Consider the following 24,174-nt stretch of genomic DNA (forward strand, 5'->3'; position numbering starts at 1 on the left):
GTAAAAGCAACTCGTACGTAAAATGTGATTGACTTTTTCCCAGTGCCGGTAGTTACCAGCATTTGAATAAATGAAAAAAACCAACTCTGAGGCAGACGTAAAACTTTAATTATAAAAGCTACAGCCAACATGAATACTAGCTACCAGTGAAGAGACTAATTCATGTGTGCTTTCTGAAACTAACTCACTCTTTAATGCCAATTCAAGAATTCTAAGAAACAGAAATTGTAGACCAGAACACAGTATTGGTTATTCTTTTTTTATTCATTAGGAAGCAGGAGTTAATCATTATTTCCTAGAAGGGATTCAAATTTAGTTCAAGAACTACTTACCTGCTGGAAATTAAAAGAACAACTTAATTCAGAAGCATAACGCAACTTGGGAGTTTAGTATTTCAAGTTCCATTTTGGCTCAAACTGTGAGTCTTGGGTGTCATGAAGTTAAGAGTAACACAAGGATATGAATCCTCTACGCTGTTTTAGAGGAGATTACAGGTAAATATTTATGGTGTGTTATTTTGGGAAACATTCTGATTGGGTGGACTGTGGGGCTCAGCAGCTCCTGCGATGGCTCAAAGGCTCGGCGTGACACTGGTGAATCTCTGGCATTTGGAGTTTGTCACCGTCGCAAACAGATCAATCTGGGGCCTGCCCCACCAGAGGAAGAGGCTGTCCACTTGATCCTGCCGAAACTCCCACTCGTGGCAAGAGTGCAGCTCACTGCTGAGGGAGTCGGCAATGGTGGTCTGGACTCCCTCCAGGTGAAAAAGTAATGAGCAACACCCCCTGTGCGACGGCCCAGTGCCACAAGTCCTGCGCCTCTTTGGAGAGCGCTGGGGATCTGGTGCCCCCTGCTTCCAGATGTAGAACACTGTTCACCACCTTGCCCTTGAGGGAAGGAAGAATTACTTGAGGGCCCAGAACACTGCTTGCAGTTCCAGGACATAGTTGTGGCGACCCCTCTCCTCTGGTAGCCACAGGCCTCTGGCGTGGGTTCCCAAGCCCTCCAGGGAAGAGTCTGTGGTGACCGTCTCATGGTATTGGGGACTCTGGAAATCTGTGCCCCCCGGCGATGTTGGAGCGAACGCCCCACCACCATATCGCTCGACTGAACTCCTCGTCGAGCACAATCCTGTTTGCAAAGCTTCCGGACACCTGGACCCACCGAGCGTCCAGGAATTCCTAAAGGGGCCGCATCCACAAACTGCAGACCCTCATCGGGGAGCTGCACGACATCATGCCGAGCAGCAACTTGATGGTCCGTACCGTGGAGATCTTCAGTGCCAACAGCCGTTGCACCGAGCCCAAAATGGCCGCTATTCTCTCAGAGGGGGCCACCAGGCAAGAGACTGGAACCCAGGAACAGCGCATTCTGCGATGGCATCAAGCAGGACTTTGGATAGTTCACTGAGAATCCCAGATCAGTCAGCAGCCGGACGGTGCTATCAGTGTGTTCGACAGCGATCTCCCTAGGCATGGCGTGGATGAGCCAGTCGTCCAGGTACACATGTATCCCTTGCAGACGTAGAAGGGCCGCCACTTGTGCCAGGCACTTTGTAAACACCCTGGGTGCAGACTTCAATCCGAAGGGGAGGGCCTTAAATTGGTAGTGCTTGCCATGCACGATGAAGTGCAGGAACCTCAGATGCTCCTAACGAATGGGGACATGGAAGTAAGCGTCCTCTAGATCCAGCGACATCAGCAAGTCCCCTTCCTCCAGTTGGCCTAGCACATGTTGCAACGCGACCATCCTGAACATTTGGGACTTGAGGAACATGTTTATATGCTGCAGGTTGACAATGGGCCTCCAGCTCCTGGTATTCTGTTTTTACCATGAAGTGTATGGAGTAGACTGCGGAGCCCGGAAATGCTTTGGAACCAGCTCTATCGCCCCTTTTGTTAGCATGGCCCGTACTTCCTGCAGGAGCTGAAGGATGTGCTGCTCCTGCCAGGCCACTGGTGGTATCCGCTGACACTTCAGCTGGGATTGTGTCTGTAGGCAAGAGCGTCCAGCACTCAGTGGAGATCTTTTTCCACTCACTGACTAAACCCGCCAGCCGGCCTCCCACTTGGGTGCATGGGTGGGGACCCAACATCCTGGCCCGTTCAATCTAGCTTCGGAGCCTGCGTGCCGCCTTGGGAGAGACGACGCCGGCCACCTCTGAACGCCTTGGAATTACCAGTGTACGCCTCCTGGGTCGTGAAACAGGGGGGGAGGGGGGGTAGCGGTGCGAGGAGGATGTCCCGCCGAAAATGTTAGGCAAGATTGTATATAGCAATTCTGTGGCAGACATCAGCCTTGTCCTCTTGGCAATAGATAACCCAACCTTTGGTATAGGACTGTACTACACAGGTTAGTAGTGTGACTGAGCAGCTAGACTCAAGAGGGGTCAATGTGAGCTGTAGAGATGTAACAGACTTTGGTGGAATTCACTGGTGAAGCCCGCCTCTGGCACCAGGATGTATGGCAGGTAAGGAAGCAAGGGAGGTTCCGAAAATCCCTGTGCTTAGTCTTCTTGTGTGCATTCCTGTAACCAAAGGTGATTGGCTGGCTGTCTTGGAGGACAGCCACCCTGCTATGTGAGTGAGCTAGGCTGCAAATGAATGGGAGAAACATGCATAAAAAGGTGAGGTATTTTGCAAGGAAGGCAGAGTCAACCACTGGACGAAGGAACCGAAGAAAAATCTGGAAGAGAAGCTTGCTGCACCCTCCTGCGCCGTTGGTTTGCCCGGTGAAGCCCTGCTGCAGTGCCCAAGCTCCAAATTTCGCATCGACTAGAGAAGCCCAGACGACTTCTCCCCTTGGGTTGGTGGGACCAACTGACCTGAAGACAAACTTGCCTGGAACCCCTCTCTGCTGGCCAGGGGGCAGGAACACCAGGAACGAGTGCATCATCTTTAAGCCGGACCTGAGCTCCAGGAAGATCCTGAGGCCCCTCCCGAAGCAGGGTGACCCAAGCCTGAGCCACCTCAACAGAGTGGTAGACCCCAGAAGAAAGGGGAGTCCACAAGGTGTCCAAGAACCACGGCGGTGCCATTTGCCAGTAGCTGTGTTAGGCAAGATTGTGTGCAGTATCTTTGGGAAGACTAGTGCAATTTTGACATCCTGGCAATAGGAACCCAACCTTTGGTATAAGTCTGTACTACACAGGTTGGTAGTGGGGCTGAGCAGCCAGGCTTATCTGAAGAGGGCTTAATGTAAGCAGTAGCGTGGTTACAGAGATTTACAGTGACAAATATTCAAATAAACTCTTACACACAAGGTTTCTTGATTAAACAATTATTAATTTATCAGAGTAAGCCTTCAGAAGAGAGCAATATAAAGCAACACAAATTCACTCCAAAAATACACAGTTATCTAAAGCAGCAAAAACCCATTTGGGATGACACACAGGCACTACCTACACCCTCAAGTGACTTCAATAGCTAGGGTGCTGTTGGCATTACTATATCACTGTTGCATTTAGAATATTCTTGGAGTAGTGTTAAAGAGAAAGAGTTCAGAAGGTGAACTGAAGCACTTTCAGGTAAGTAGAAAGTCTTTTCTAATGTTTAAAGAGTCTTTGTAGAATAGAAGAAAATCAAAGTATGGCCACAAGCTGATCAGGCTTGTGAAGTAAAGAAGCTGCAAGCAACTATACACATGCAACCAAGCAAGTCTCGAATTAGGACAAGTGGCTACACAACAAGAGGTACATTCTTAGACTGTACAGTACCTTTAGGTTGAAGAAAAAGTGCAGCAGATTACTTCTGTTCCTGGGTCTCAGTCGTGGGGACAAGAGGGAGGACTTCGGGGACTCCTGCACTGCAATGGGACGTCACCGGTCGCACCCGGCAATCTTCAAACAAGTAGCACTTGGGTGTTTCAGCTCCTTGTGTCCAACGCAAACGGCAACACTGGTTCCTGGCTGTCGAGATGGGCTTTCCTCGCATCTGGAGTCCTGCACTCTGTTGAGGGGGCTCCGGCTCGATCAGTCCTGCTTCCTAGAAGTCCAGAGGATCTTCCTGGAGCTCTTGGCCAGCTTAAAAGCAACACAAACAAACTGGAGTTCCTCTCCCTGGCTAACCGGCTCCAGCAGTGACGGCAGTGGTAACTCAACCAGTTTCGAGAGGGTGTCCAGGTGGCTTACTTTTGGAGTTCATTGGTCCCACCAACTCAAAGAGGGGGGGTGAAGGGGTGCGGGGGGGGGAACAATCACCTAAGAGTGCATTCCTGTCTCCTAGGAGACTAAGCACAGGGAGTTTCAGGTACCTCCCATGCTTCCTGCCCCCGCCAGACACCCTGGAGCCATAGGCGGGCTTCACTCGTGAATCCCAAAGGCAAAACGAACAAAGGGACAAAACCTGGTTTGCCGCGCAGAGTAAATCTCAAAGGACCTTTCCAGCAAGAAATGGCGAAAAAAAAAGAGCGGGTCATTTTGACAAAATGGGCACTCATGGGTGCCTTACTGCAGCTTCAAACGCAGCCCGCAGTAAAAAGTAAACCACTGCCACCAGTCATTAATTGTAGAATGGGTAGTTACATGAGAAACTAGACCAAGGGGATGTTAAGTAACCCCGACAGCACCCTATGTTAAGATGGTGTGCGCTGGGTTTAATAAGTTACAAAATGTAAGTAAAGTCAATTTCACTTGACTGTTCTTGGAAACAGTTTCACCAAGAGAAGGTATTTAAACATTTGGGAACTCTAAGCGACTTCCCTGTGCCACTGCACTGAAGGTGCTTTGTGACAATGTAAAGATGCCTATGGTGTTTGTCAGACTGCAAAGTCAAAAGAAACAATCCAAATCACATTAAAATACATGAGAGAGTGGGAAAAAGGTCTCTCTCTCCAGGTAAGAAATTAAAAAGTCCTTAAGTCCAGCAAAAGTGCTGGGGGATCTCTAAGGTACAGGGGAATTGGCACATTTGAGCATTCTCCCTAACAAGGTGAAACCATGAAGTGCCGCTGAACTGGAGTAAGCCCATTGCTGCTGCTAACCTTCAAACTGCAGTGCAAGAGTCCCGAGATGTCCTCCCTCTTGTCCCCATGACTGAGGCCCAGGAACACAGGATCTGCAGGACTGCAGCAGGAACATAAGCCGGCTGGACCCTTTTCTATTGACCCAAGGTACTGTCTAACTAGGGGTAGTTGCCTCGTGTGTGTAGCTGGAGACTTGAATCTGCTGCCTTTTGCACAGTTGCTTGCATCTTTGCTTTTAACAAGCCTCCCAGCTTGTGACCCAACAGTGATTCTTTTTCACAAACTATAACACTGTGCAAGACTTTTGTGCTATCCTCAAAAAGTGCCTCAACCCCCTAGACTTTGTTCAATTGACATTGGTTGTCCTGGCTCCCTGAAGACTTACCCTTGGACTGTGTTTATCTGTCCCTCAATAAGTCATACAAAAGTTGCTTGTATAGCTGGGAAAGGGTTAACCTATACTTCAATAGGTGAATCGTAAAGTACTTACCTGTTCAGAGAAAATTGTTAACCTTTGTTTCCTTCCCTAACCCGTTTCCTTTTTCCACAACCTCAGAATTACCTTTAAGTGTAGTGATATATCATGTCCACGGTGTCCTAGTAACTGAAGTACCCTCAGGGTGTAGGAAGTGTGAGACATCCCAAAAGGGTATTTACTTAACTGAAGGAGTGTATTTTTGAAGTGTATTTTATTGTTGCCCATTTCCCTTTCTAAAAAAGGCTCATTTTAAAAACGGGCTGTTACTGAATAATTATTTTAATAAGAAACCTTGCGTATACGTTTTTTTATGAATACCCGTCACTGTGAATCTCAGCGTTACACCTCTACAGCTCACATTGACCCCTCTTGAGATAAGCCTGGCTGCTCAACATGCTACCAACCTGTGTAGTACAGACTTATACCAACATTTGGGTTACTATTGCCAGGACGACGACAGGGTTGTTGTAGTACACCCAAAGGGTACTGCATACAATCTTGCCTAAAATAGGCATAGCCTCCTCTATTATATGAGGCCTACTGCATTTTGAAACATGGGCCTCCTGCCTACCATACATGATTCTCAAGTATGGGTGTGGCCTCCATCCTGGTTTACTGTATGATGGGCCTACTGCATTGTGGTACTTGGGCCTCTCTGCAACTGTACATGATTACTCCAATCTAGGCTTATCCTCAGTCTTTGTTTACCATATGCTTAATCCTACTGCACTGTGAAACAGGCATATCTCCCACTCTACAGGATTCCCAAATCTAGGTGTAGCCTCCATCTTGATTTAATATATGCGGATACCTGCTAGAGTATGAAATCTAGGCCCTTTGGTACAGGACTTAATTCTAAAGCTGGACAAATATTGCCCCAGCCGAGCAATCTCGCAGCCTACAGTACGTATATACCACCACTAGCGTGGACACAGGCCGCAGGCACGGCCAAGCATTCATGCACAATAGCATACGGCTATGGCTTAGCACATCCGGTCTAGTTTCACACATAGCCGCCCAGACTGAAACACCCGACGTACCTCTGCCACTAGCATACAGCGACCACTACCCGAAAGGAACCCGGTATAGCTGGCCTCACATATGTTCTGCTATTTGGCATTTTTATAGTGCTCTATATATTAGTATGACCTCAAAGCACTGGTAGGTTGAACGCCCTCGTGGACCGCAGGCCAGTATAGCGACTAGAGAGATAGTGTCGTAGGGTGCGTCGGTGCACCAGTTGTGTCCAGCTGGTGGAATTGCCTGGTGGTAGCTGCATCCTAGCATTAGGTGTGGTGGTGGAGATATCAGTTGAAAGTGTGCAGTCTGGTGGATTGACACTCTCACTGCTTTCTGGCTGCGTTAGGCGTGTGGGACTCTTACGTGGGAAGCTAGGCCGGTTTGTCATGGGATACATCTGTGTTTTATTAGAGATGAGCCGTTTGTGGGGTAGTGTTCTTATGTGAGCAGCTAGGCCGAATTTATCGAGGGGGTATAGCTGCACTCTGAGCGATGGTGTAGAGTGTAAGCGTAGTGATATGACATAATGGTTCATGCATAAAGCGTCTAAGGTTAATGCGCTTCGAAGCAAGTGGTGAGGTACGGACCGGGGAGGACATGCGAGGAACGGTACACAAGAACCTTGAGGGCTGGGTACACACGTGGTAGGGACAAACAGCAAACATGCAGGGGCCCGGGTTACAGACAGGACAGGGGTCGGAGGGATACATAGCGACATCATGGGGAACAAGAAGGCAGGGACACCGGCACAGTGGGGCACACAACGGGGTCATGGGGACTAGGGGGGCGACGCAGAGGGATATATGGGGTATTACAAGATCAGGAGGGCAGGGGTACACAGCGACAGACAGGCACAAAGGGGCACACAGAGGGATGGGGTTATAGTGACAGGTCGGAGGGGTTAGAGGGATACATGACGTGGGGAGGGGGCAGGGAACAGAGCGACACATAGGCGCAGTGGGGCTTACAGCGACATCATGGGGACTAGAGAGGAGGGCATTATAGAGTGATATAGCACCAGGACGGGAGCAGGTATAGGAGTGTACAGAGACGCACAGGGCACAAAGTGACATCACGGGACTAGATGGGTTGTCGAAGTGATTAGAGGGGCATAGAGGGGTTGGGTATAACATGGTGGCACAGGGGGTTGCCATGAATATACGGGTAGTAAGTGGGCGCGAGACACAGGGAGAGTACAGGACAAAGGGGCTGGGGGTTATCAAGACATCACAGGGATAAGAGGGTTGGACAGACAGCAATAACCAGAGTAACAGATGTACATAGCGACAGGACTCGACAGCATGTTAGGTTGCACGATGTCGCTAGGGTAAATGGCGATCTCACCATAGCCAGGGTGGAGAGCGCTGCGACAACACAGGGGATGAAGGGGTGGGGGACAGTGAGGCACGGGAACCAAGGGTATGGGGCATGTAGTGATACACAGTGGGTTGGAGCGAATGGGGCATATAGTGGCGGTACTGGGCCGTAGGGTACACAGCAATCTCTGATCTTGGGTGATATCACTGGGATCCAGGCTGGGGGCACAAACTTGGAACGAGTGATGATCCAGGGAGATCCATTATTCGGTATTAAGGGATAGGGTTGTCGATGGCAGATTCAATGTTTGTGTTAATTGAAGGCATGGTTGGGTCAAATAGTAGTCTTTCGGTGTCTTGGAAATTCAATTCAATCTTAAGGTTGAGGATGGTGTTACGGAAAGCGCCACATTTTTAGTACTTTGCTGACTGTCCTGTAGTCTTGGGTTTGTTTACTATGTGGGGGAAGCGAGGTCCACAGAGTCGGGGCCAAGACTGAGAAAGCAGACCCACAGATCCCGACAGTGGTAGGGATCACTAAAAGGAGGGAGTGCTTGATTTTAGGGTGCGCGGTGGGAAGTAAGGTTTTAGCTTTTCTTGCAGGTATAATGGGCTGGTCTTGTGCACGGTGCGTGATGCACAGGGTCTTGAAAAGTGGCTCTACATCCAACTGGGAGCCAGTGGAGGGTTTGGAGAGCGGGAGAGGTGTGGTCTTTTGGACCCAGGGAGAGGAGCAGCTTAGCAGCAGCGTCGGCGCTCTTAGGAGTCCCAACATACCACCTAAACAAACTCCAAGGTATAGGGAGTTGGCATAGTCCAGCCTCGACATTACAATATCGACATAACAGCGTCAAGTCTGTTCAGGAAGGAGCGGTAGGGGGAAGATGAAGTTTGAGATAGTGGCAGCATTTAGACACATTGTTGATTTGTCGGGAGAGGGTTAAGCCAGAGTCCATAGTGCCGCCTAGGTTTTTAACTGTCGGAGGGGGTTGAGGGGGAGGTTCAGGGTTGGCCCAGGGAAGGGGACCAAGGGAGAGGATGAGGTAGAAGCGTGGAGTTAACCCTCTCCCAACAAATCAACAATGTGTCTAAATGCTGCCACTACCATCTCAAACGTCATCTTCCCCCTACCTCTCCTTCCTTATTCTTGGACAGAAACACATACTAACAAAGCTAAGTCCCCAATACCCCAACTTTAACAGATAACTCCACCATCACTGTTTCCTCATCTGTCAAGATTCTGGGTGTCCACATTGATGCAAATTTATCTATGAACAAACAAGTTAGCGCCATAGCGTCAGCCTACAGCACGAAACTTATCAATGCCATTAAAACATTCCTATCCGCACCCAACTGCCTTGCAATAGCCAGAGCAACAATAGGCGCCAAACTCAACTATTGCAACGCTCTACTGGCCGGCACCTCATCCAAAGATATACGCAGACTACAAACCACACAAAACAATGCCCTATGAGCCGCCATGGAGTATCCCCAGAAGAGACCATATATCTCAAGCCAGAATAGATGCACGTTGGCTACAGGTCCAAGACCACATTACTCAAAATCCTCACCATCACACACAGATGCATTAACACAGCTCCCACATACCTAACTGAAGCCATATCAAGAACTGTTTCAACGCACCCCTGCAGAACTCAGTACGCCAACCAACTACACACCACGTAGCAGGAGAGGCACAGTCTGAGGGCTAGGTTTCTCATACATTGCTCCTAAACTCTGGAGCTCACTCCCTGCCCCCCTTAGAGCTGAAGCCTCCATCTCTGCCTTCCGCAAAAACCTCAAGACCACTCTCGAACGAACGCTACTACGTCCACTACTCGTAATATGTATTATAATATAAATGTAATACAAGTGTAATGTAAATACAATGTAATTTATGTACATATATTGTATCCACCATCTAGAACTATTTGCCAATTATATTCTATTCAAATTCTTCACAATATGTAACAAATGTTTTAAACTGATATTGCTCTGTAACTAAGCATGTTTCTGTAACAAGTGCCACGATGTCTACCGGCTGCTGTGCGCTATACAAATAAAACAAACAAAACATGATTTCGTTTTTTGTGGGGATTTAAGAGGAGATGGTTTATTGCCATCTATCAGTCGATATCTAGGAGACAAGCTTCAAGGTCGGGCTGGGGGTTGGTGTCTGAATTGTGGATTTTAAGGATGATTTGGGTATCAGCATAGTTGTAGCACGAGATGTTGTGCGGCGGATGATTCCAGGAAGGGTGGACATATGGAGGTTGAATGGGAGGGCAGAAAGGCATGCCCCTTGCGGTACTCCGAGCGAGCAGCTGAGACAAAAAGGTGAGAGGAGGGTTATTGGTTTCCTGTTGCTGAGGAAGGAGGCAATCCACGAGAGCGGTGCCACGGATTCCAGAGGAGTGGAGACGGTCAAGGAGGATTGAGTGGTTAATCGTATCAAAAGGCTGCCAAGTCGTCGAGGAGAATTAGTGCAGCACATCCTTCAGAGTCTGCAGTGACCTTAAGATCATCCCAGATTAAGGTCAGCGTGGTTTTGGTTCCATGCCGTGGTCTGAACCCTGACTGCTTGGTTGAGGAGGTTGTTAGATTAAACAAAAAGGCATTTAGCTGGGAGTACGCTGTTCGGTCAACGAGTCTTACAATGAATCTGGTGTTCGAGATGGGTCTGTAGTTTTTGGGGTTGAGGGATGACTAAGAGGCTTGACATGAGCAATTTTGAAGGAATCGGGGAAGATGCCAGAGCTGAGAGAATCGTTCAGTACTGTTCTGGCATGTTCTCCCGTGCAGGCGGATGAGAATATTTCTTTTAGGACAGAGGTGGGGCAGGGCTCGGGGGTGGGGGAGGGGAATTCGCCAGACAGTTTCCTAGCAGATTGTAGGTCATGAAACTCTTCTCTGGCGATGGGTCTGAATGAGTTGAAGGTGGGTTGTTTGGAGATTGGTGCAGAGGGGGGTGCAGGGGTTGTAGGATTGCTCAGTCGTTTGAGGGGGTGGGGGGCACAGTTTGTTAAGGGTGGTCATCCTGTCAAGAGCGGTGGTGTAGAAGTGATAGGGAGTCAGTGATTGTGACGGAGCAGATTGGGTAGAGGTGCAAGTGGGTTTGACAAATTCAGAAATTAGTTTATGGAGTTATTTGCTGCTGTTTCCACAGTTGAGAATTTGTTTGTTATAATATACTTTGGCATTCCGGATTATGGCTTTGTAGTTACGATGGTGCAAGGCGGAAGCGGATCTGTTTTTGTTGCTCGCCATTTGCGTACCAGAAGTTTTTTTTTTTTTGGCGCTCCTCAGTTCGGGTGTGAACCATTTGGGAAATGGTCCATTGCGTGAAGAAGCGGGGCGTGAGGAATTAGTGATTCATTCAGCCAAGAGTCGAAGGTGTCAATGGTTAAGCATCTGTCTGGGGGGGGTGGGGGGGGGTATTGGGAGGGGGGGGGGCTTGAGACATAAGGGGATCTAAGTAGGGCTTCGGCGGGGTCAGGAAGGATTTTTACTTTTTTCCAGCATTTGAGGTCTCAGGGGGATGGGGTTGAGGATGGAGAAAGGGATGACAAAGTGGTCAGACGAGATGAGGTATGGGGGGATAGATGGATCATGTGGCAGCTGAAGATTGCATCTAGGGTGTGCCCCTTTGGGTTGGACCGTTCATATGGGAGGGAGAGGTTGAGCGCATCAATGCTGTCAACCAGAGGATGGGTCATGGGGTTGGTGGGAATGTCCAGCCAAATATTTATGGAATGCTTCATGTGCAAGAGGGGCAAAGTCATCTGAGAACAAGGTTTCAGTGATGAAGACTAGGTCTGGTTTATCAGACGAGGTCGAAGATGCTGTGTATATTTTTCACTGCGGAGCAGGCATCAAAAAGGATGCTGTTGACTATGGCGTGGGATGTGGTCATGGAGGACATCGGGAGGTGAGCTGGTGGAGTTTGGGGGGGCATTCTGGGTCTCTGAGACTGGGAAAGGAGGGATAGAAAGGGGGTAGGGTGCCAGCAGATTTTGAGAGGTGGGCCATGGGGTTAGATCGGTTACACCGGTGAAGGCTGGGAAGAGTAGGCGGCAAGAGGATACGCTAGGGGTGTGGGTAGTGTCGAGGAGGGTCGGGCAAGTGGACAGATGGTCTGTGGGTGTGAGGCAGATTAGGAATTGCAGTGAGTCTCAAAGGGATCGGGGGTCTGGTGTGCAGGGAGCAAAAGTCTAGAGCAAAAGGGGGCCGCAGAGCAAGGGTAGGGGGGATTGCGATGGGGTAGGCGATGGAGCGATTGAGAGGTAGGGTGGTGAGGAGTAACCAGTCGCGGAGGGGGACCAGGCTCGTTTTCTACTTCATAGATTTTGGTGCGATGGGGGTGTGAGGGTGGGGGGGCAAGAGGGCGATCGAGCTGAAGCTACTGTTCTAGCAAGGGCGAGACATGCTGCTTTTAGAGAGGGGAAGCTATAGGAGGCAGGGTCAAGGGTGGGTAGTTCTGAGGTGCGTTCCAGGAGGTGGGGGTCAGGAGGGCATTAAGGTGGGTGGGGGGAGACAGGATGGTTGTGGTGGGTTAGGGGAGAGGGTCTTGGAGTTAGGGGGCGTTTGATGGCAGTGCAAGGAAGGAGTGGAAGAGGATGAGGGCTTGAGCTGGTTAGAGCCCTGCGGGCTCCTCTGCTTTGGGAGTTTGATAGGGGGCAAGGTGTCTTGGCGTGGGGTATTGGGGAGTTCTCAATAGCGGTCAGAGGCAGGAAGGGGGCAAGGAGTTTGGGTGGGAAGGGTGGAGGGGGGAATAGGTTTCTGCAGAGGGAGGTGCTTGGTGCGCCAGAGTGCACCTCTGATACTAGAGTTGGATGCAGGGTGGTGGCACGAGAGTGGGCGAGTGGCGTTAGGCTCTTTTAGCGCACACTCTTGAGATGGCAGAGTACAACAAAGCAATCTTTGAGCGCACAGTCTAGATGTGATACAGGTTAGGAGGGTAGAATACAACGCTATAATCTTTGAGTGGACACTCCTTAGAGGGTAGAATACACTACATTCGTTTTTGGCGTACTATCTAGATGTGAGAGTCTTAAGAGTGCAGAATAGAACACAAATATTGGAGCACACAAACTAGATTTGAGACAGGCTAAGAGGGTGTGATGCAAACAAATCTCTTAGGCACACCAACTAGATGCGAGAGATGATACCAGGAATAGTTTCTAGGCGGTTAGACCGGTGGAATATAACACAGAAGTCCCTTAGGTACAGCAGTCTTAGGGCTGAAGCACAGGAAGGGAGCAGTACACTAGTTTTAAGGGTGTATCTAGGAGTGGAGAAGGAGGGGGTAGTTTTAGGAGTCAGTGATGCATACCTTTTACTACAGGTCACTTTGAAATGATTAGCAAGGAATGACGCAGACTAACATTGCATGAGATTGGGTGTTTTATGAGGTGGGAGTAGCCTTGGCTACAATTGCCTTTTTGGTCGAATGCAGGTTAATGGCTTGCCACTGACTTCCCATCTGCAGACACGATCTGGAGCCGCCCTTTGCTTTGGGGCCCTTCGCTTCTCAACAATCACAATATATCTCTATCCCTCAACAGCACCCACCAATGTGTCTGACCTCTCTTGGGCCGCTTAGTCGAACCTTGCCAGCCACCTAAGTCTTAGAACGGCAACATGCACATATGCATCTCATAAGCTAAACTCCCTAGAATTTCCAACCACATCGACTACGGTCAACAACGGGGTTCCAACCAAGAAAAAGAAAAAGCGCACATTGAGGCCACACAAGTGGGGAAAGCTCACTATATAAGGATTAAGTTACTTACCTGTAACTTGTTCTCCAGCATAAGTCTGGCATGGATTCACATGCTCATGAATAAATACATAGCAGTACACAAGCACAACCACAGAATGTGGCAAGGCTCAACATTAAGCAGCTCTTACCTCCTCACCAGGCTCACCTTCAAGCAAACAGGTTGCACTCCTCCCTGGAATCCCGGTCGACGCAGTAGAATCTCGTTAAGGTGTGCGTCGACCTGCACATAGCAGCCCTGCATATGTCCAGCAGGGGCACACCAAACAGTAACGCCGTAGTTGCAGCGATCGCTCTGGTCGAATGGGCTCTTGGACGTCCAGGCAACGGCCAGTTTGCCAGCCGGAGAGCCACCTGGAAATGGAAGCTTTGGAGAGGGCCTTCTCTTAATCACAGGGCCAAAAGTTCAAACAGCTGTGATGTCTTCTGAAAACACTTTTTGCAGTCCACCTAGTACTTCAGCGCTTTAGCCACATCTAGCGAGTGCAAAGTCCGCTCAGCCGGCGACGGGAAAAAACAGATAACACCAAGGGCTTGTTGAGATGCAAGTCCGACAGCACCTTGGGTATGAAGGAGGGGTGCGTCCACAGCACCACGCTCGTCTCGTGAAATGTCAAGTTGGGTGGTTTACAAGAGGGCCTGGATCTCTCCCACTCGTCGTGCGGAGGTGATGGCCACAAGAAACGCAGTCTTCCACGATAGAAACCTCAGGTGCCGAATGCATAGGCTCGAACGGAGGACCCATGAGCCTAGTCAGCACCACATTGAGCTCCCACGGCGGAGCCTTCACCGGCAGGAACGAACAGTAAGTCCTTTTATGAATTCCTTGACTAGGCGGTGTGACTATAACGCCCACCCAGGAGTTCTGGTGTAGTGGGAGATAGCCGCCAGATGGACCTTGATGGAAGCAGGAGCCAATCCTGCCGTAGCCAGCGACAGTAGGTATGGCAGCACCTGCAGAGCCGTAATCTGTAGAGGGTTGGGTTTCTGAGCACGGCAACAGACTGAACCTCTTCCACTTATGCCTGTAGCATTCCAGTGTAGACTAAGCCCTGGCCTTGGCAAGCACTTCTTTGCAGTCTGCTGGGATATCGTATACTCCGGACGCTAGCGCTGCAGGAGCCAGGCCTACAAGTTCAGCGACCCTGGGCCATGGTGCAGAATCACACCTCCTTCCCTGGCGAGAAGATCTGCGTCTGCCGGTACCAGACCTGCCTAGGCCAGAGTTGACTGACGAGTCGCAGAAGCAACCACAATGGGGAAGGGGAACGCATAGAATTACAGGGGACGCTGACAAGTCCTGAAGTTCTGGTTACCATATTTGTCTGACACGCCGGTGCGACGAGGATCATCCTGCACCGGGACCGCCTGAGTTGATGAGTCGCAGAAGCAATGGCAACGGAGAGAACACAGAGAAACAGGCCGTCCCAGGGGAAAGAACGCATCCCCCCCCCCATGCTCCCCGGCTGCAGAATCTGCTGGCGAACCTCTGGCACTTTTTGTTCGTCGTGAACATATCAATCTGGGGATTGACCCATCATCGGAATAGAAGAGCCACTTGGTCCTGCCGAAGCTCCAACTCATGGCACAAGCGTTGCTCCCTGCTGAGAGAGTCGGCAACAGTGTTCTTCACTCCTGCCAGATGAATGGCACAAGAAACATCTCCTGGGTGACGGCCTCTGACCATAATTCCTATGCCTCATTGGAGTGCTCCGGGGATCTGGTGCCTCCCTGCTTCCGGATGTAAAACATTGTGGTGTGTTGTCTGAAGATCTGCACCACCTGGCCCTTGAGGGTCAGAAGGAAGGACTTGAGGGCCCAAAACACTGTTCGTAGCTCCAGAACGTTGATGTGCAACAACTTCTCCGGTAGCCGCAGGCTTCTTGCGTGGAGACCTCCGGTATGCACTCCCCATCCTTCCAGGGATGCGCCCGCCATGACTGTCTCCTGATGAGGGCGGGGTCTGGAAATCCGCACCCGCCGACAGATGCACGCAGACACCCCACCACCGAATCGCTCAACGGAATCTCTCGTCGAGGGCAATCTTGTCCTCAAAGCTTCCCGATACCTGGAGCCAACAGGCGTTGAGGAACTTCTGCAGTGGTCGCATCCGCAGCCTGCACAGGCGTACGAGGTATATGCATGACGACATCATGCTGAGGGACTTGATGGACCTTACCCTTGCAACCTTTAGAGTCAGACGTTGTACCTTGCCCAGGATGGCCGCTATTCTCTCCTCCGACAGGGCCGCCAGGCACGACACCGGGACCCCAGAAACCGCACGTCCTGCGATAGCACCAAGTAGGACTTAGCCAGACGCTACTCACTGTGTGCTCGATGGCGGTCTCTCTAGACTTAGCTCGGATGCACAAATCATCCAGTTAGGGGACAGAATGAATCCCAAGTAGGCGCAGCCGCGCCGCCTGACTTGGTGAAAACCCTTGGTGCTGACTTCAATCCAAAGGGCAGGGCCTTGAATTGGTAATGCGGTCCTTGGACCACGAAGCGCAGAAACTTGTGATGCCCCTTGTGGATGGGAATGTGGAAATAGGCATCCTCAAGGTCCAGCAACGATAGGAAGTGCCCTTCTTCCAGTTGTCCCAGCACGAGCTGAAGGGCGACTATCCGAAACTTCTGGGACCTGGTGTACTTGAGGCGGAGGTCTAGTATGGGTCTCCAACCGCCAATCTTCTTTCTGTTGAGGAAGTACCGGGAGTACATTCCGGAGCCCCAAAGCCTTTGCGGGACAAGTTCTATCGTGCCCTTCCTCAGCATGGCCTGTACTTCCAGAAGAAGTTGAGGGGCGTGGTTTTCCTTCCTGGCCAGCGGTGGAAGGCGCAGGCATTTTCGTAATATATTCCAGGGTGTGCCCATGGGCCAGGGCATCCAGCACCCAACAGTCGGTGGAGATGGACTGCCACACGCTGACCAAGTTCGCCAGCTGGCCTCCCACCGGGGTGCTCGGGTGGGGGCTCGACGTCACAGCCGGTACAGTCCTGCTTTGCCGTGGGGGTGCCATCTTCGGGATGATGGCAGCTTCCTTCGGTCTTTCTGTGGCCCCTGTAGGCTTCCGGGCCGACGAGCGGACGCTCGACGATAGGACGACGAGCCGCCACCAAAACCCTTGGAGGAAGCCTGGAACTTTCCTCAGAATGTCCAAAAGGACGGCAGTCGCTGTTGGAGCAAGCCGTTGCAGTATCCGCCTTGATGGCCTGGAGAAACTCGTCCACAGGCTTGCCGAATAAGTTGTCGAAGGGCATGTCCAAATCACTTGACTGTACATCCTGGCTGAAGTTACTGGCCTTCAACCAACCCCGCTGATTAAGGCAAACGCTGCTGCCCATCTGACAGAAGCTCGTGTCGGCGATGTCCGTGGCCACCGTGATGGCATGGTCCGATGCCACCTCGCCTGCTTGCAGGATCTCCAGCGCTTCCGCTCTCGTCAGGAATTCCAGGAGGGGAGCGATCTTGAACCACAGCTCCCTGTCATAACGGGCCACAATGGCTAAGTCATTGGCCACCTTGATCGTCGTCGCAGCCGACGAGATGACCCGTCTTCCCATGGAGTCTAGCTGCTTTCCCTCGCCGTCCTGGGGGGGGGGGGGGGTGGAAGAAGACGTGGAAGATCCAGAGGACTTCTTCAGTGCCGAGTCCAGGGACGGATGGGATCCGAGACCCTTGAATGCAGAGTCTGGCACCCTGTATTTCTTCTCGTACCGCTCCTGCCTCGCCGGGGCGAGGCCGTGTTCTTCATGAGTGACAGTCCATTGTCCCAAATGTCGTCCAGCAGAGGGATAGAAAGTATGGTCTTCCTTCTCCTCGGAGGCCAGTTGAAACATTTCCGAGGCCCTAGCGATCATGGCGTGGAACGAGCCAATCTCGTCGGAAGGAGAGGCCCTAGGCATCGGGAGGTCCCCTCCGTCGCCATCTGTACCCGTGCCCGTCATTGCAGTCTCCGGGTCTGTCTCATCCCTTGGGAGAGGGGATGTGGCGAAGGATTGCAAGGAGGATGGACTCCTTTTCTTGCCAGGGGTTTCCCCCGATGGCCCAGATGCCGCAGGATCTCCCACCAGTGCCAATTGCATCCTTGTCCGGATCTCTGAACACCAGGTGTACAGTGCCTGTAGGATGTCCACCGACACGTCTGCTGTTGGTTGCTGTGGTGGCTGCAACGGGAGCGATGGCAGTGGTGTAATCTGGCTCCTCACCACCCTGCTGCTCTTAGTTGGTATTCTCGACGCTCTCCACATCAGCTTCGCCGGGGTCCTTCCCATAGGACCTGGCCTCGACAAACTTTGCCCCGTACGGTAGAAAGCTACTCGGAGGAGATGTCCAAGACCTGCAGGACTACAGGGCTCCTCCCCCTTCTGCTCGACCAGCAGTGACGGTCTAGGGGAGATGATCGGCATTGTCTTCACTGGTGTCTTTTCGATTGGTGGGCTGATCAGGGGCAGGGAGGGCTGGGGGTGGGTGTCTGGTCAGTGCCCTGCTCCCCTTTGCCTTTCTCCGTCGGAATCGACCGGGACTTCTCCAGAAGTTCACCCGGATGGTCCGACTTCCTCTTCGTCGCCTCGTGGTCGAAGGTGCCAGGGACGCTGTTCCTGACCTGGCCACCGAGGAGCCCATCCCCATGGCGCCCGCAGTACTTTGCCTCTGTTGGACCCCCGTCAACTGAGCGCCCTCAAAGGTCTTAGAAGACCGCTCAGATGTCCTCTTGTTGGGTGAGGCTCGGGGCTCACCCGCAGCATGGATCTTTGTATGAAGCCAATCGGAGAGCTGCTTGCGACGGTCCTTCATGGTGCGGGGCACCATATCCTTGAACGCACAGTGCCCATCATCCAGGAAAATGTTCCTTAGTCCACATCCAGGGCAGATCCTGAACAGAGGCGTCTTTGGCCAGTTCCACCCGGGGTAGGCCTCAAAGAATCTCATGGAATCCACCAAGAAGGTAAATCGACGAACTCACCCTTGAGGGGTGCAGAAAGTTCCGAACGGGTCCCCGTTAGTCGGATGATGGACTGATCGAGCTCAAGACTCGATTGACCGGATACACTCTTTGAAAAATGGCAAAATGCAGTAAAAGCTCGAGAGCTATAGCACGAGGACTCCCAACACTTGAACGTGCGATAAAATTCTGAAGATGGCTGCCAGAGCAGGGGCTTATGTAGAGTGCAATCATTGGCTGGGGCAGTATGACCCAGAGACCAATCATTGGTTGTTAGGAGAAAGACAGTTCTTAAACGAAACTGATTTTTCTTTACTGAGGATTCCCAGCCTGACGACGGGGAATATTCATGAGCATGTGAATCCATGGCAGACCCCATGCTGGAGAAATATACAATACAGCTGCCCGTCACATGTGAGGTTGCAGTATCCAGGAAGGAAGCATGTGTCATTTTAAAGAGGCTAAGATATTGAAGGTACATGGATTAATCAGTCAGGTTCACAAAGGCAAAAGCACCAGAGACCAGCATATGTTATACAGTGCCTCCATACTGAGCAATACCTTCAAACCTATAGCAATCCCGAAAGACTAATTACAAATATCCTCCCTGGTCTAACCTGGATGTCATTGTGTGGGTTCCAGTCCGAGTCATAGATGACAACTGTGTCAGCTGTAGCAAGGTTAATTCCAAGACCGCCGGCTCGAGTGGAAAGCAGGAAACAGAACTGCTGAGCGCCAGGAGCTGCAAGGGAGACGGGAGGCATTTGACAAACAGACAGACCTCCAGGTGCACACAGAAAATCCATGCTTGAAGAGAACCAAAGCTGGAGAAATAGATCCCAACATTTGTGCACTATGGCCAAGCGTCCCAAACCTACATACATACCGTTGAAACGATCAATCGCTTCCTGCCTCATGTTCCCCGTAATACCACCATCTATTCGTTCATACTTGTATCCCTCATGGTCCATGAAGTCCTCGAGCAGGTCAAGCATCTTAGTCATCTGCAGGAAAAAGAATGCAAGATGTGAACCCTGGCAGAGAGGACCATTGAAGGGAGCCTTCTATGCAGCCGTTACATCCTCCCATTACTAGGGGTAACTAGGTATTCCTATAAGTTGCTTACTATTTGAACTCTGCAATAGACATGTAAATGCATTGGTCTACATAGCAATACTATAGAGTAGCTTTGTCAGTAAAACCACTGCTCTTTAAAATATCCTGTGCATATGTTAGGACTGATTTTTCTATACTCTGGCCTGGGGGACAGATGTACAGAAGGCCAACCTATATTGTGACAGGGACAACTGGGCGCTGTAGTCAATCCAGTTCAAGGTAGCAGTGACGAGTGGGCTAAGTTCCAAGAGGTGGTGAGCTTGTAAACAGTCCAAAATGAGTACACACAATGGGAGTCACAAATTACACTTAGGCAGTAAGTACATAAATACAGTTATTTATGGCCAAATAACACTAGGAAAAATGACTAACAGGTAGAAGTATCTCACAACACTAATAGAAAGACATGCATTACTCATCGTAATAGCATTTCTGATTGCATCTGCTTAGATTCAAATGCTGTGCATATAGTCCGACATCTAGTGGTAATTGCGGAGTATTGCATCTTTCTTTCAAGATCGAAAGGGGACGTCAACATGGGCATGACTAACACTATCCCCAATGTGACATGCAGTGTACCAAAAAACCCTCACGCGTCGAGGTCCCTCTGGTTGTGTTTTTTTCTGCCGTGAGGGAGCCTTATAGTCAGCGTGAGCGAGTACAGAAGACAGAAGGTGTAAGAGGTCTATGTTCCTTCTATTCCACAAGGGGAGGAAGGGTGGGTGCATGTGAATCTAAGGAGATACAATCATCAGAAATGCTATTACGCTGAGTAATGCATGTCTTCTGATGCTTGTGAATCTGCTTAGAATCGCATGCTGTGCATAGACGAGCAGTACCCAGGGAAGGCAGTGGGATGTGTGACTGAACAGTAGCAAAGATGTCTTAGCACTGCTTGTCCCACCTGAGAAATTATAAATTACTCACCGTAGTGACTAACATACTCTTAGTCCTTAATCCCCTTTCCTCCATACTGCACGGGCGTCAATCATGAGGGAAGGGACACAGAAACTTTTTCACCAGAAAAAAACCTTCCCTTTAAATTTAGAGACGTGCAGGGGTGCGGCACTACTGGGAGCATGTGCTGCCATGGCGCCATCCTCCTACGCCACAACCCGGTCCCCATAGACGCTTCGACAATAGATTTAACATTGCCTAATGGCACCAGTTTTATTGGGAGGCAGGGGGGGGTTGGTGGGACGTATGAGAAAGGGGACTAAGGACACGTTAGTCACTACGGTGAGTAACTTCCAATTATTCTTACGTCCCGTCCCCTTTGCTCCATACTGAATGGGCGATTACAACTGATAGTAGCCCCAGGGTGAAGAGGAGACCCCTCCTTAAGCACACAGGTTTGTAAGAACTGCTGGGGAGAATTCTCATAAATGTGCTTCTTCCTTTCACCTTAGAGACCCCAGCAACATTGCTGGATTTTGAAGACTTGATATTTTTACCTGGAGAGAGTGAGCCTTTTGTCCCATGCATGTATTTTGATGTGTGTTTTACTCGTGTTCTTCGATTATGGAGTTTTAGATAACTCCATTGGCATCATCTTTTCATTGTTGTGTCACACAGCACCTTTAGTGCAGTGGCACAGGGATGTCCTTTGGACTGCCCATGGTTTAAATACCTTCTCTGGGATGAACTACTGTTCCCCAGAGAATGTAAAGGTTAAATTGACTTTACTAGACTTTTTAAATTCATAGACCCAGCCCAGTGCTGGAGGGATTACTTAGTATCCCCTATGTCTAAACACTCTTGTAGCGGTCAAAACCTACCCTTTACTATTGAAATGGCTGGTGGCAGTGGCTTTATAACGAACTACCATGATTTTTCTCGACCGCGAACACCGGTTGCTAAAAATGGGGACCGCCATGTTTTTTTTTAATGGCACCCAAGACCTCTCTGTACAGACTCTGGTCATCATTTTGTTGCCGTTTCTTTGTGGAAAGGTCCTTCTAATGTTTGTCTCTGCGTGCCAAACCAGGTTTGGTCACTTTGTTCGTGGGCCTTTGGCGGGCTTCATGACTGAAGTCTGCCCTTGGCGTCTGAGTGTCTGGGGTGGGCAGGAAGAGAGGGAGGTGCCCGAATCTCCCTGTGCTTGGTCTCCTAGGAGACCCAAATGCACTCTGGCGTGATTGGCTGGCTGACTGTCAGGCAAGGACAGCCAGGTTGGAATAACTGGGAGAAAATTGTCTCCAAGACTGGAAGGCAGAGTCGATCACTGGAACAAAAGAACCAAAGATGAGCTGGAAGAGGACGACTGCTGCAACCACTGGACCGTTTGTTTGCCCGGTGAAGCCCTGCTTCAAATCCGAATTGCCAGAACTCCATTCGACAGAGAAGCTCCTTTAAGGACGGCTTATTCCTTTGAGTTAGTGGGATCAATTAACTGGTTAGACACCTGGATGCCATTCTCAATGCTGGTTAAGGTTTAACCAGGTGGAGTGAAACCAGTTTGTGTTTTGAAGCTACAGTTACTTGAACTGAAGTGACTCCATTTTGTTTGCTTCGATGACGATCCCGTGAAGTGCAGGAGTATAGACGTCCTCCTCTTGTCCCCACAACTGAGGCTCCATAACAGTGAGATCTGCAGGAACTGCCAGGAACCAACGCCTTCAGCTACATCTTTTTGCTTCACTTTAAGGTACTGTGCCATCAGGTTGAGCGATCCTAACTCTCGCAGTGAAAGTTTGTGGAACTTTCCCAATTTGCAGGCCTAATCAGCTTGCGACCCAGCACATTCTTTTTCGTCTACACTACTTCTAAGAACTTTTACAAAGACTTCTCCATTTGTACCAGAACTGCTCTGTCCTATCCAAGAACACTAGACTATTGACTTTGGGCTGGCCTATTGAATTGAACTGACCCTCCTGGTACACTGAACCTTTGCATTGCCTATAAGTAGTGTTTTCTAAACCCGTTGTACAAACCTATGTCTTTCTATTCCCATTGAAAGTAATTGAAGTGCCATTTGGCTCCTTTTTCAGGGAGCTCAAACTGTCCCTACAACTAAGAGTTTGTTACTGTAGCATATTGGTGTTTAATATTGAGTTGATTTGTAACTGTGAATGTTTTCTAAATGGAGCAAATAAATATAAGTATTTTTACAAAGAAACCTTGAGTGTAAGACCACCTTGTCCTTGTGAAAACTGGTGTAGGGCTCTGAGGCCACGAGGGCCTGGATCTCGCTGACCCTGCGCGCTGAGGTGAGGCCCACAAGCAGAGCTTTTAGGGTCACCCACTTGATGTCAGCGGACACCATTGGCTCAAATGGTTTGTGGGCCAATATGCCCAATAAGTCCCAGACTGGGTTAGGCCTCTTTATGGGCGGGTAGAGTCCTGCCAGGTGTCGCTTGACCACCAGGTTAGGGGGAGGAAAAGAGACCCTCTGAATACATGTAGGCACCTATGGCTGCCAGGTAAGTGCGGCATGTGTCGACTTGCATCGGAGTGTGCGAGGTGTGCCGAAAAGGAGAGGACATCATCCAAAGAACACTTGAGGGTCGATCTCCTTAGAGCTGGCCCAATGACAGACTCTAAACCATTTGCTCTTGTATTGGCTCCTGGTAGCTTTGCTTCAGGCGCCCTGTATGATCTCCAGGTTAGCCTGCAATAGGTTCAAGTGTTTCAGAGTGACCTGCTCAGGAACCATGCTGCAAGGGCTAGCTTGTGAGGAGCAGGGTGGAGGACCCTGCCCCCCCCCCCCCTGCTGTATCAGGCGCAGAACTGGGTCCAGCGGTAGGTGACTGGGAGGCCTGTCTGAAAGGCTGAGTAACTCAGAGCCATGGTCTCGCTGGCCACAGCGGAGCTATCAAAATGATGCTGAGGTGACAAGATTGCTTTATCCTGCAGATCACCCTGTGGACCGGGAGTGGGGTATGGGGGTGGGCTGGAAGGCGTACGCCCTCATGTAGTTCCACTGTAGCTGGAAGGCTTCGCCAAGGGAGCCGGGGCCCTGCCTATGCCAGGAGGCAAACTGCTGGCATTTCTTGTTGACTTGGGAGGCAAACAGATCCACTTGGGGGTGCCCCCCATCTGCGGAAGATTTCCTCCAGTATTAGGTCATTCAATTGCCATTTGTAATTGTCTGCGCCAAGTCTGCTGAGTGTCCGCCTCGCGGTTGGCTTCCCCCGGGAGGAAGACAGCCATGAGGTAAATTTCGTTCTCCAGGTCCCACTCCCACATGCTGATCGCGAGGTTGCAAAGTGGAGGGGATCTGGTACCACTCTGCTTACATTGTACATCCTGTTGGAGTGGTCTGTCTGGAGAAGTACTGTCTTGCCCTCTATGAGGGGGAGGAAGGCTTTGAGGGCCAGTCATATGGCTTCAACTCTAGCCAGCTGATGTGGGACTCCTGTTCCTGCCGGGTCCAGACTCCATGGAAGCTGTGGTTGTCCAGAGTGTCTCCCCAGCCCTCGGGGGAGGAGTCAGTCGTGACAGTGACTTGAGGGAGAGGCTGCAGAAGGGCTTGCCCCGCCGTAGGTTGAAGTCTGCAGACCACCAGAGGCGGTCCGGGTGGGGAGACGTGGGAATGTCCACAGGCTCCGATTGTGAG

At 50.5% G+C, this 24,174-nt stretch overlaps 1 protein-coding gene across 2 annotated transcripts in view; it reads right to left on the reverse strand.

Moving 5' to 3' along the window:
- The window catches only part of CHD4 (chromodomain helicase DNA binding protein 4), a 497,532-nt gene that overhangs the window by 214,975 nt on the left and 258,383 nt on the right, over positions 1–24,174 (reverse strand). For both annotated transcript variants that reach the window (XM_069650684.1, XM_069650685.1), the window contains exons 22-23: positions 19,387–19,504; positions 19,118–19,242 (exon numbers count right to left, since the gene is read on the reverse strand). In XM_069650684.1, coding sequence (XP_069506785.1) covers positions 19,118–19,242; positions 19,387–19,504 — 243 coding nt within the window. The remainder of the gene's footprint in view (positions 1–19,117; positions 19,243–19,386; positions 19,505–24,174) is intronic.

The sequence above is a fragment of the Ambystoma mexicanum genome, chromosome 3p, assembly GCF_040938575.1.
Source record: "Ambystoma mexicanum isolate Mex_15411 chromosome 3p, UKY_AmexF1_1, whole genome shotgun sequence".
Lineage (NCBI taxonomy): Eukaryota > Metazoa > Chordata > Amphibia > Caudata > Ambystomatidae > Ambystoma > Ambystoma mexicanum.